Source organism: Bicyclus anynana, chromosome 11 (assembly GCF_947172395.1).
Source record: "Bicyclus anynana chromosome 11, ilBicAnyn1.1, whole genome shotgun sequence".
In the NCBI taxonomy this organism is placed as follows: Eukaryota; Metazoa; Arthropoda; class Insecta; order Lepidoptera; family Nymphalidae; genus Bicyclus; species Bicyclus anynana.
Genome location: NC_069093.1, coordinates 13,806,648 through 13,820,950, shown reverse-complemented (window position 1 = coordinate 13,820,950; position 14,303 = coordinate 13,806,648). Strand labels below are relative to the sequence as shown.

At 37.2% G+C, this 14,303-nt stretch overlaps 1 protein-coding gene across 1 annotated transcript; it reads right to left on the bottom strand.

The window, feature by feature from the left end:
* Positions 1-2,874: 2,874 nt before the first annotated feature.
* Positions 2,875-12,920, bottom strand: LOC112056260 (eukaryotic translation initiation factor 3 subunit B). Its single transcript, XM_024096655.2, has 10 exons — positions 12,743-12,920; positions 12,213-12,528; positions 11,213-11,399; positions 10,544-10,770; positions 9,410-9,586; positions 7,842-8,421; positions 7,150-7,268; positions 5,676-5,829; positions 4,391-4,499; positions 2,875-3,456 (listed from the first exon to the last, which is right to left on the bottom strand). The coding sequence occupies exons 1-10, from the start codon at positions 12,867-12,869 to the stop codon at positions 3,362-3,364; spliced, it is 2,091 nt and encodes a 696-aa protein (XP_023952423.2). The 5' UTR covers positions 12,870-12,920; the 3' UTR covers positions 2,875-3,361.
* Between the last annotated feature and the right edge of the window lie 1,383 nt (positions 12,921-14,303).

The window sequence follows — 14,303 nt, the reverse complement described above, 5'->3', positions numbered from 1 at the left end:
ATCGTCATTACTGTCCATTACTGAAATTAAAACTAGGTAATCTAAAGGCATTAATACAGAGATAAGATGACAGGAATGCCCCCACGCGCATGTGTTGATGTCCTGCCGCCGCGCCCCCGTGTAACCGGTGATACCTAAAATCTGGTATTGCGCAGCTTTGGATACGATTTTCGGAATACTTAGGATACTTTCTATACGAAGTTCGGAAGCTTTATAAAGTTTGCATCCGACTATACACACACACAACCACAAACTACACCTATAGCTTGGCAAATTCTTAATACTCCCGATGGTCCGCGCAGGCCGGGAGGGGGATAGCATGCGGAGCTCGCACGACCTCATACCTGCCCGTGCAGTCCTTTTCTCTGCTTCCGCGCGCTCGACTTTACACCCGCACAGTCCGTTGCCCCCGTCGCCCGCATATCATGGGAGTGTCATCAACGAACTTGCCAAGCTATAAAGCTAGAAGCGGTGCTTTGTGGCGTGGCAGCCACCGGCGTCACTGGCCATTTAAGGCAAGTTCATATAAAATGTATCAAACCTACAGAAAAGAGGTGGCTCCTGTGGACGGTGATATTCAGGAAAAACTTTTTTTAACGTGGGGAAATCTTCATGGATACCTTCTCGCCACGGGGAGACAAGAAGGTTATGTCGGACTTCACCGACTAAAACCCCACGGTGTTCCGACTCGTCGTCTGGTGACTGAGCTACGGGAATGTTTCGTAAGCTACCTCAACCCAGCCAGCGACACCCGTAGGTACATAACTACATAGACGTATATAGCGGGTGGGCCTGGCCCACCAGGCCCACCAGCTTTATGCAAGAATGGTCCAGTGCCCACCCTAGGATACTGGGCTACCGATTTGAAATTCTGCGATGGACGTGGAAATACTAATAAATTTACACAAAATATCATTTAAAATATCAAATAATAACCATTACAACTTAAAATAAAGATTTTGAAAAATATACCTATTAAGACCTTTTCGGATAGACCTAGATACAAAGAAAAAATAATAAAATAAGTCAAGTCATATCAGAGTTCTGCGTCCACAAACATTGTTAACGAAATTTTTATATTAGTGTCGACTCTGTTCAGTAATATGTGGGCCCAATCCAGGAAGTAATCGTAGATACGCCAATGCGTAGGTGCATCAGGCTCTCCCTCAGACCAATTATTATTGTATAGGACCTGCCTCGCTAGACGTTACTTTTCTGTCAAAGTATATGATCAACGATCTAATGTGATTATAAAAACTGTCTCTATAGTATCGATGTTAAATAGTTGTAATCGTGTTCATCGGTTAGAGCCCCGTAAAAATACCTTTTTGTGTAATTGAATTGTGTAAAAAACGGGCAAAAACTTCTAGTTCAGTATAAGATATATACCAAATCTAAGCTCGTTTTCTTCAGAAAATTACAGACAATTTTGTTCGTGACTATGAGTGCGATACAGGTAATTCTATAATTGGTCTGAGGGCTCTCCTCTAATATTGAAAGCACATTGGGAACACTACAAGCGTCAACAACTCGAGGACTTATCTCCTGTGGGTGACAGATTCCCCGTATCAACCACCCAGGGGTCCTCGTCAATGAAGCAAGACTGGGAAACCTGAGCCATTCGTGCCATTTTTGTAGTTTTAACTTTATCGGTCATTGCGCTCTGTTGACGTATTCCACAGTTGATATATTCCCATATCTAGGTAGGTAGAGTACGATCTTCTCATGTCTTTTATCTATAAGTATGCCACATATCTACTGAGAAACACGTTTTCTAAAGGGATCGTATTTGACCCAATGGGGATGATGACTAGGTTTGAATATATTGATTTTTATGATACATTCGGGTAAATAGGATCAATGTTAACTAATTTATACATAAAAAGCAAAGATTGTCTGGATATTTGCAAAATAAATCAAATTATAAAATTTCAAAAACTATAAAATTTTTTTTATCGTAATTAGATGAAAATTCATACAGTTTTAGTTTCCTTACATTAAATGTGACATTTTTTAATATATGAACTATAAAGATAAACGCACAAATAACAAAGATATTAGTAATTTTGTTTGAACGCGCATACAAATCTAACGATCATTACATTGCCTATGACGTCATTTTTTCGAGCCATTTTGTATGGGGCGTTTTTCAGGGATCCGCGGCAGCGCCGCAAATCTGACCCTTTAAACCCCTGTAGCTCCGAAAGTAATGATCGCAGATACCCTGTTCCTTTTACAAAATTGCTTTACTATTAGTATACTCTTAATTTATATACAATTTAAAAAACTGTCATCATCCCTATTATACAACACTTACTTATCTTCAGTGTATCAAAAGACTGGCACGCGATCGAGATAAAACTACTATCTCTATACTATAGATAACACATCTATACTTAGTAATATCGTGCCTACTTGGTGCCTACAGCATTAACCTGGGTCCTGGGTTTGATCATCGGCTGGGCCGATTGAGGTTTTCTTAATTGGTCCAGGTCTGACTGATAGGAGGCTTCGGCCGTGGCTAGTTACCACCCTTCCGGCAGACGTACCAAGCGATTTAGCGTTCCGGTACGACGGCCGTGTAGAAACCGAAAGGGGTGTGGATTTTCATCCTCCTCCTATTCTTAGATTGCATCATCACTTACCATCATCTGAGACTGTAGTCAAGGCCCTTGACTACAGTTAAAGAGTTACTTAATAACCCTGCTGATCGCTCATGAATAGTTAAGTGTTCCAAATATGCCGCCGTTTCCCCAGTGTGAGTATTTATACCATATGATTACCGAATCCAGTCTAGTTATTGATATTGTTTCAGTAAAATATCATTGACCTACATACTAAATTTTCTCAAGGTTGTACACCAAAAAACTCGAGTTTCTTCCAGTCCAGTTTATTTTGTATGCAACATAAAAATAACGTACACAACACTATTTTAATTTCTATAATAATGTTAATAATGTATAAAAAGTAGAATAAAATATAAAAAATATAATTACAGGTAGTAAAAGGCCATTGTCCGTTTGAAACATATCAATTTAATATGATTTCTATAAACACTAACTATTGTATAATTTATGAACCGAAATCTTACACTGCACATAACGGAATAATTATTATTATTTATATATATATTTTGTGACTATTATAATAAATTGAGGGATTATTAATACAAAAAAGAATTTGTTATATGCTGTCCGTTTATTAAAAAAGTTGATATCCTTTACGTTGGTGTTTTAAAAACTGACTTTGACCGGTTTTAACCGGTTTGTACCGGCGTGAACCGGTTCGAACCGGTTTTTACCGGTTATCGCTGAGGCCGGAGTTGGAAGTCCGACCTCTGAACGTGGGCGAAGTATGGCGACTACTCGATGACAGTTTTTTCCTCTTTGATAAAGAATTCTACTACTTCTTCAACGGAACCCGACGGCTCCGTATCGATACCGTCGGTATCAACATCTGCAACAAAACCATTATTCGTTTCATATTGTTATTTAGATAAGGGATGCGTTTTTTGTAGATCTGGAAGATTCTGACTATAATAATAATTTTTATTTTTATTGTAGGTATATATCATTTCTTTTCTTTTTTCTTTTTTTGTATTGTATTCTTTTATTTAGTACTCTTAATAGTTTACTTAGCAAATAACTTATATTACTTACATTTCCCATCTACATTTTACTTAATTGTGGATAGAGATGTGAGTTGTGCATGTAAACCATTTTTTTTTAATTACTTTAAGTTTTGTAAGTCATAATTCTACACAACTGTTTTCAATCCCAAATAAATAAAATTAAAAAAAAATACCAAGAGGGTTTTGTGAAAGAGATATAACCATATACAGAACATTATTTCGCAAACTACAAAGTAAGGTGCAAACTACATAAAACGAAATTGTATTTTATCACGTCACCGCAAAAGTCAATCATAAACTGTGACGTCATTCGCTACAAGGCAACTGTTTGTGATTGGCGCTTGCGGTGACGTGATATATCACATCACTGCAAACGCCAATCACGCTGTTATCTCTATGAATGACGTCACTTGCTAATGTGTTGTTTCGGCGGCAAAATTTTTACGTAGATATTTTTCATTTATATTGAATTTTTTACTGGTTATTATTGACGGGACAAAATAAAATATAGCTTATAATACTTCAGTTTAAACACTGTTTACAAAAGAGGCAAGTAGCCTATTGTCGTACCCACTCCTAACAGTCTTTTGCTACTAACTGGAGGGGAATGGGAATATTGGTCATATTTAAAAAGATATGGCAAATATTCTTTAAAAAAAAAATTAAAAAATTAAAAAAAAAAAAAAATGTAAAAATTAAAAAAAAAAAAAATTTAAAATCTATCTATCTATAGATCTACTTAATATATTGATGACTCACAATTCCTCAGCTCCAGACGGCGAGGCTTCTGCTCGGCCCACTCCTGCGACTTCATCTCGCGATACTCCACGTACTTCTTCATCTGCTCCGTGCGCTTCGCCACTAGCTCCTATGGAACAAATTATGAAAAAACATGTTTAATGTGTTTGTATGTTCGCTATTTTCTCAAAAACTACTTAATTTGCTTTTCGCTATTTTACGGCTTCTTCACAATAATACTTATATAGAGCTGAAGAGGGGATTTTTGCAGTTACTCGACGACGACGTTTTTGACGACCTCCGTGGCGCAGTGGTATGCGCGGTGGATTTACAAGACGGAGGTCCTGGGTTCGATTCCCGGCTGAGCCGATTGAGATTTTCTTAATTGATCCAGGTCTGGCTGGTGGGAGGCTTCGGCCGTGGCTAGTTACCACCCTACCGACAAAGACGTACCGCCAAGCGATTTAGCGTTCCGGTACGATGTCGTGTAGAAACCAAAAAAGGGTGTTTGTGTTTTCATCCTCCTCCTAACATGTTAGCCCGCTTCCATCTTAGACTGCATGATCACTTACCATCAGGTGATATTGTAGTCCAGGGCTAACTTGTAAAGAATAAAAAAAAAAACTCGAGCGCGGCATATAAACATAAGGGACAATACCTTCTACATTATTACAAATACAATATTGGTGTATGTTTAGGGCAACTAACAAAAAAAAAACTAGCTTTAGAAATACTCAACCAGAACGCTAGATAAGGATATAGTAAGTTAGTTAATTACTAAAAGGTGTGCTTTTCGAAAATCTAACTCATTGAGCGTAACGTCAGGGAGGGTCAAGTTACAAAATAAAACCCTCATATTTTAGTTCTCGAGCACGATTATTCTTTTTACTTGTTTTGAATAATGCACTTGTTGTTCTTTTCTCCACTTATTAATTAATCTCATAATTACTAAAATTACTTTTATAGTTTTTTTTTCACCGCTAAAAGCGAAAAAAGTAAATAACCATTTATTCTTCCTATGACGCTTTAGTAACTGCAAATTTAAAAACTATTAAGGGCCTTGTGCACGCCAATCTATACTAATATTATAAAGCTGAAGAGTTTGTTTGTTTGTTTGTTTGATTGAACACGCTAATCTCAGGAACTACTGGTCCGATTTGAAACATTCCTTCACTGTTAGATAGCCCATTTGTCGAGGAAGGCTATAGGCTATATATTATCCCCGTATTCCTACGGGAACGGGAACCACGCAGGTGAAACCGCGCGGCGTCAGCTAGTGATACTATATAGTGATAGAGTAGTTCACCTTGCTAGCTTTGCTGCTGCGCATGCGGTCCTTGGACTCGAACTGCGAGTAGTACTTCTTGAGGTTCTTCTTGATCTCCTTCTGCTGCTTCTCCGACAGCAGCGTGGGCGGGCGCGGCCGCCACAGGAACTGCGCGAAGCCTTCCTTCATTACTCTGTGGAAATATTTAACACATAGGTACATAAAAAAAACCTTGGCTGAGTTTGTTGTGGGCTCTTCTCGGACCAAGGCGCGTTTGGAACCCTCGTAACTTTAGTTATAAGTTTTCGACTATTATTACCACTATTAGATTAAATTAAATTATGACATAATCTTGACCTTTCTAGTGCTTGTACTTGTACTACTAGTTTGACATAACCTCATTTTTCCCATTGGAATCAAAAATGTCGCTCTTGCGTTCGAAATCGCAACAAAAGACAGTGATATTTCCAATTCCGAGCTTCTTTTTCCTCTTTCTTGTCTATGGCACTTTGTACTGCGATATTCGTTCGTTATTAACCCATATTCGGCTCACTGCTGAGCTCGAGTCTCCTCTCAGAATGAGAGGGGTTATTATGCTGGCCCAATGCAGATTGGCAGACTTCACACACACAGAGAATCAAGAAAATTCTCGGGTATGCAGGTTTCCTCACAATATTTTCCTTCACCGTTTGTGACACGTGATATTTAATTTCTAAAAAGGCCCACAACTGAAAAGTTGGAGGTGCATGCCCCGGACCAGATTCGAACCCACACCCCCCGGAATCGGAATCAGAGGTCATAATCCACTGGGCTATCACTGACTCACTACGATATTAGTCGACAATATTGTCATTTTGTCTTCACGAATATGTCGTGGGGTAGCCCTAGGCCTACTGGTTGGTACATGGAATAGGGTAGATGACACTTTTTAAAAATGTTTTTAAATTGTTCATTTCCGTTCTACAAGATTGAAAAATTATTATCATTTTTTTTTTGAGATAAATAATATACATAAATAAATAAAAAAATTACATAATAAATACATAAAAAAATTTATATTAAAATATTTTTTTGACAATATGAGCCAAAAGGCTGTCGGCTATGATGGTCTATATTTTAACGTTTCATGATGTCACAAATAAAGTTTAACCAAAAGATTTTAGTGCTTGTTAAAATTTTAAAGTATTAATTAGTTTGACGTTTATTCTTTTAGTTAGTTTATTCCATCCAGTAACATGGTGACATCACAAAATGGACAACAGCGTTTTTTACGTTTGGAGAAATTGGTAAAATTCAAATGATTTATTAATTTAGTTTTCTATGAAATATTTTATTATAAATTAATATCAATATATTTGGACCCTTATTCCATGTATACGAATATTGCTTTAATTAAATTTTATAGGAGTCAACTATCATATTGTACTCCAACGCTAATTTGCTCGATTCATACTTTTATCAAAAAGCAAATAACTTATTAAAAAATTTAATTTTAATTAAAAAAATTGCTTACCTCCGCAAGATCTTGCCTTGGAACGACCAGAGGTAGTATCCACAGTCCATCTTGCACTTGAGAGAGGATACCCCTGTCACCACATAGCGACCTGTGGGGTCCCACTCGATGCCAGACATCTAAAAAAAAACATACAATAAAATACATGGGAATTTCATTTTTCTTTTAATTTAAACTATCGAGAGTATTCATGTTAATTTATTATGAAACTGATTCAAACTGATCAGTTTGGATAGTGCTGCGTTGCAAGAAACAGTTCATGACTAAGGACCCTGTATGAGTTTGAAACTAGTCAGGTATAATTCGAATATCACGTAAATTTTAGTTGTTTCATAATAAATTCATAGGAATTTAGTTTGAAAAATTTGGTTAAAAAATGGAGTTTATTTTTCTTTCCTATTTTCCCCTATATCCCCTACCTTAGAAACTGACAAATTCTCATACTCAGTGGCGTGCACAAAGTTATTAAATAGTGTATGTACTATAGGTAAACATTGTATAAAAGGAAAATTTCCTCAATAAATAAAAATCCTCAGAGATTGTATGCATGGCGTTTATCCATCTATGAAGTGCCACGCCACTGTCAAACTATACCTATTCATAATTTTAACAACTCGTGTTTGGCTCACTGTTGAGCACAAGTCTCTCAGAATGAGAGGGTTATATTATTAGTAATAGATAAATGCACAAACCTGATAATGATCCGACACATTCATAATAGTGAAGTCATTAGTGTCCAAGAATTCCAAAGCACCACCGGTTAATCCAAGATTTGCTAACACGATGAATTGTCCCATCGGTGACCAGAACAGATGATTGAACGGAGTCCTTTCAAACTTCTTCAACAGAGTCGGAGCCTGCCCCGTATTCACTTGATAGAAACTTATACACACATTCGCTGTATCACCATGGATTATTGCAAATTTAGACCCTATAGGTTCCCATGTGAACGCCTGTATCGGTTCTTTAATTTCTACAGAATCCACCGGAATTTCTTTCTCTCTCATATGGAATATCTCAAAATTGTAATACATTCCGGAGTATTTTATGTCATTCTTGTCCTTTTTCACTTTGGAATAACGATCTACTTTGACACAGAGATAGTCACCGCTCTTTTGCCAGTGAATCTTACAGTCTGCTACGGAGAAGAGATTTTTAGAACGTATTTCAGTACGGTTGGGCAATTCGAGCAGTGTTACTCTCGCTGGCACATCTTTGTCTTCAGCTACCCAGTAGGCGAGAATGTTGTCGGATGGAGACCAGCAGAAATCTCTGTAAAAAATATTTTATTTAAAAAAAAAAAATTTTGTTGTATTATTCACTAGCTATTTTCTCCATTCTACCACAGAACTGCGAGACGCCAAGCGAATTGGTCCTTCTGTCCTCCTTCCAATCCTTTTGTTGTTGATGTCCAGTCAACTCACACAAAACGTTTTGCATCAACGTTAATAAGCCACAGCCAAGATGTGGAATGCCCTTCCGACTTCTGTGTTACACTTATGATTTGTGCACCTTCAAGACAAGAGTGAATTGGCATGTTCTAGGCAAGTGTGCTCCAACCTAGACCTCATCATTGCTTTCCACTAGATATGATTGTAGTAAGCGCAAGTCTATTAAGAATAAAAAAATAAAAAAGAAAACTGGGCCTATGGTCTAAAACAGTTAGCCTTATAATAATGAATAATATTGAAAAAAGGGGCAATAATTTTGTTTCTGACTTTTTTCATTATCTCCGCGAATTTCATCCGGATAACTTTAATTAAATAGTGTAACCCATCTAATTGCACTAAAATCTTACATAAACATTTAGCATGGACAACAAACTGCTAATGTATCTAAGTGACGTCATTCTAAATACAATATGGCAGAATGCCATAGATGGTGATAGTAAATATTATGCATGCAAATCAATATCAAATGAAAGGGGTTTTCTGAGAAGAAACAAAAATAATGTCACTCTAAAAGATTGTTTAATAATAACAAATTTTATTGCAAATAGTATATTATGATAGTTCAAGTTTTTAAGTGTTAGCTGGTGGGAGGCTTTGGCTGTGGCTACCCTAGCGTTAAACACACTGCCAAGTGATTTAGCATTTCAGTATGATGTTATATATAAACCAAAGGGAGTGTAGATTTGTATACTACTCCTAAAAAGTTAACCTGCTTCCATGTCAGATTGCATCATCACTTACCATCAGGTGAGTGTGGTTAAGAGCTAACTTGTAAAGAAAAAAAAAAGTTAAAAGTAGTTCTTACTCACCTTATACCAGTTATTTTGATAGATTTCTTATCTAATAACCCAAAGCTGGGCGTTTCATACACAGAGAGCACATCTTGACCGAGTCTTGCAAAGAATCGATCGTCTTTGCTCCAACGGAAGATGGGCCACGTCACATACTCATCTGGAGGTGGGAAACTGCGCTTCTCTTGACCTGTCCTGTTTACAAAATATGTGTGTTAAAAAAAATAATTATCTAATTGAAAAGTGTTACTAAAAAACTTTTATCACTGATTAATATATAATATCACTAGCGGACGCCCGCGACTTCGTCCGCGTGGAATTTAGTTTTTCACAAATCCCTCGGGAACCATGGATTTTTCCGGGATAAAAAGTAGCATATGTGTTAATCCATGTTTTATTATATCTCAATACCAAATTTCATCTAATTCGGTAAATAAGTAGTCTAGGTGTGAAAGAGTAACAAACATTCATATCATTAAAATCATAAGTTTTCCCTAATCTCAGGAAACCATGTTTTTTTTTCAGGATAAAAAATAGTCTATGTGTTAATCCAGAGTAAAATCTATTTCCATTCCAAATTTCAGCTAAATCACTTCAGTAGTAGCGGCGTTATAGAGTAACAAACATCCAAACATACAAACATACATCCAAACATCCATATAAACTTTCGCTTTTATAATATTAGTAGGATAGGATTGAAATGATTATAATGTAAGCACAACTCTTTCTTCTTATAATTTAGGCAAATTCATACAGATGAAATTGCAAATATATTCAGAGATCAAAGTCCATGAAACTTGGATGAAAATAAAAAGTTATTAGCTAAAAATGCCCTATGTGCAACTATTTATTATATATCTGTCTTTGAAGATTAATCAGGCATCATCACATTTTTTCACATTCTGATATTCACACATCTTTCATAATCATACATATTGACTTTAAATGAGATTAGATTTGAGAAAAAAAAATTGTAAAAATATCTATAACAGATATTCTCACTTAATAACACAGACCAGTGTTGACTTCTCTTCATTTTTGTCTTTTTCATTGAATCAACACTGGTAAGACAAACCGTACCCAGTTAGCATAAATGAAAGACAAAGAATTTAACTATAAATGGACAGAAAAGTTAAGAATAAAATAACTTACCTAATATCCCAAATTATTAGTTTCTTGTCATCCCCTCTATCACCAGTGGGTGAGAAGGTCACAATGTAGTTCTCACACGGTGAGAATGATATGAACCTGGCCTCTGGGTGGTAGAACTTCTGGAACTGGCTGAACTTGGGTCCGGCCCATAAAGCTACTCCCCGCCAGTGGAACGTAGCTAAGTATGTGCCAAGAGGAGACCAAACTGCGTATGTTTCAGTCCAGTTCTGGAAAGTGTAAAAATAAACTTAATTAAAAAATGTAAATGATTGATTAACATCCAATACCAAAGCCACTATCAAGATGATGATTTATTTGGTATAGTTTAATAGGAGATAGTTTAATGCACATCACAGGAGATAGTTTTATGCACATCACAGATACACTCTCAATGCGCTTAGTACACTCTCAATGCGCTTAGTTAGAGTGAGACAGGGTAAAATTTAACTGAAGAATGCAACCAAATCTTTAATTTTTTTATTTTTTTGTTATGAAAAGGCTAAAACTACTGGAACAAATTAAAAATTCTTTGACTGACAGAAAGCAATATTATCAGAGAGCAACATAGGCTCTTTTTATTCTTGTATACCCACAGGAATGGGGGCTATGTTGGTGAAACTACAGGGGTCAGCAACTGTCTTATAAACTAACTACTAAACCCTTACTTACCGGCCTTTCCTGCAATACTATAGGTTCAGGGAGGGCGTTCTGCCACACCTGCAGTGCCACACCAGTCCCAATACCAACAAGGAACTGGTCGTAGGCATCCGGGTCCATCAGGTACCATTGCAAGTCTGACTGCACCTTGAATGGTTGGGGTGATGGAGGCTCCCATTCTTTAGGGATGTCTGAATATCTAAAAATAACATTGATTTAATTGTTTTAACATAGTTTTGTTATTTTTTTTTATATGATGACTAGTAAGCCCTTAACTGTGATCTAACCGTATGTTTCAGTGCTTGCCATGGATCTTTATGTTTGTGAAGTTAGCTGCAAAATGAGTTTACACATTCTTACAGATGCAAACAATCCCCACACGCGCCATTTGTACCATCATTGATTCATAGCAGTCATTTGTTGCTAACTTCACAAACACAATATCTTGTGGCAGGCACTGTAAGTGACAATGTAAATGCAAGTAAGCTCTCTTGGATGGTAAGGATTAGAGGGTCCCCTGAGCTTGAGTTGCACTGCCTATCCCTGGGTAGCTACGCCATTGGCACCCATACCTCCTGACAGGTTCTACGCAGCATCACACTGGATGCTAAATTGGTTGGCTGTACATCTTGGCTGGTGGTAACCAGTCACACCCAATGCCTAACACCAGACCAGGCCAATTTAGAAATTATAAAATCTTAAACTGACCTAAGCTGAGAATCAAACTCCAGATCTCTTGTTGGGAACCGCAGCAATACAAAATGACCCGGAGAGGTTGTTATAACATTAACTATCATAACACAAAATGCCAAACTTATCTCCTGTTAAAATTAAGTTATATAGTTCAACCATAATGACCACTAACAGATTTTCAACAACTAATTAAACTTGTTTAGAATATTTGAATCACAAATTAAAGTATAAAATATCAACATATTTGTTTAAGGTCTTCTTAACATATGGTAAGCAGAATAGAACGGAATAATTGTTATAATACATAAAACATACTTACTTCTTGAAATCAGTAAAAAGATTCACTAAAAACGTATGCTGCTTATCTAATTTACAATTATTGGTGGCGGCCACAGCTTCCGCGGCGTTTTGTGGATTATTGTACTCCAAGAATATGTAGCCAGTGGTCAGCCCATTCTCAGTTGTGGGATAAAACTCGTTCACAATCTTCCCAAATTTGCTGAAGATCTTGTTTATGACGCTCTGGAGCTTTTCCAGACGCTCCGGCCCGACCTGCGGGCATCCGTCCACTACGACAACATTCTCATACCCATCAGACTCTTTGGGCTTGGATTCCAAGACGTCTGCCAAAAGTTCTGCAAGTGCAACGTCAAATTGAGGTTAGAAACTTTACGCAAGCAATTTTTATCATACACCGATATGTATCACAAAAAGTTAACATTGTTAACTATTTAACACGTGACACTATTATAAATAACGTGGGAGAATCACTGAAAACACAAGTAAAACGCTTAATAATTCAAAGGTGACGCATATGGCCGGGGCAACCTCAACACTTGTAAAACCCACCCTCATCGGGAATATCATCCACAAATCCTTCCGGGTCTTCGAAATTAGGTTCCTCGTCAAAATTCTGCTCCTCGTTATCACTTTGGGGAGTGTGATTCACTTTCTCATCGCCTTTTTTCTTTGCCATTTTGACGTTATATCGTGTGTTACCGGAAGACACGCCATTAGTGAACTAAATCCATAGACTAGAACAGCGACGTCAAGCTACAGTCATAGACAATTATTCAACTTTTAGAACTACTTTCACTTTATAGTTCGGATACTTTGACAAATAGTAAGTACATAGTTTTCTGTAAGTTCACTTAATATTATTAATAATGTTTATTTTTACATGGCATTAATCAGAAAATAATAAAAGCCAAACTTCTGTTTCTGTAGGATTTATTATGGCTTTTCTGCATGGTTTAGGTATATTTTATAAGGCTTGTAAAAGCTAGAACTTACGGCAGTAAAGCTAGTTTTAAAAAAAAAAATCTATAAATATCGTGTGCCTGTGCCTTATGGCGCAACTTTTAAATTTAGAATTATATACCTACGTAACTTTTTTGTTTAAATAAGATTGCTTGAGCCCCGAAAGTTATTGATTGAGAGCACGATAGGCCTGGATCCCAATCCCCATTATCATACACATTATTATCACCCTAAGCCTTGGCTCAGAAGGAGAGGGCCACCACGCTGACCCAATGCGGATAGGCAGACTTCACACACGAAGAGAATTAAGAACATTATCAGATAGGCAGGTATCCTTACGATGCTTTTCCTTGAAACACGTGATATTAAATTTGTTAAAATGCTCATAACTGAAAAATTGTAGGCATGCTGCATACCGGAGTTTACACACTCCGAATCGAAGGCAGAGGTCATATCCACTGGGATATCACGAGAGGCATAGCCATATAGTGGTCTGATGAAATATAATACCTACTGATAATAATGATGAAAGCTTATACTGATAATTGATAAACTTTTGTCTCTCCTGCAAAGTGCAAATTAGAATACTATTTACATTCACAGTTTTGCATGCCGAACGATTATAATAGCTTTTCCCGTTCGCAACATCGTACACAATAACCGGTGTTTATCGAAAAAAGTAATAGGTAGGCTATATGGTAGGCTATATGTAAACGTGGTACCCCGCATAGTGTTTGCGGGTCACTGAACATGGAAATTGAGGACGCAGTCTGCACACGTCCGATGGGTTATTGCCTTATAACTGGTATTAAGCGAACATGTGAATGTGATTTATTTACCTCCATGGTTTTTTTTTATTATTTACAAGTTAGCCCTTTTTTATTATTTACAAGTTAGCCCTTGACTACAATCTCACCTGATGGTAAGTGATGATGCAGTCTAAGATGGAAGCGGGCTAACTTGTTAGGAGGAGGATGAAAATCCACACCCCTTTCGATTTCTACACGGCACTGTACCGGAACGCTAAATCGCTTGGCGGTACGTCTTTGCCGGTAGGGTGGTAACTAGCCACGGCCGAAGCCTCCCACCAGCCAGACCTGGACAAATTAAGAAAATCTCAATCTGCCCAGCCGGGGATCGAACTCAGGAC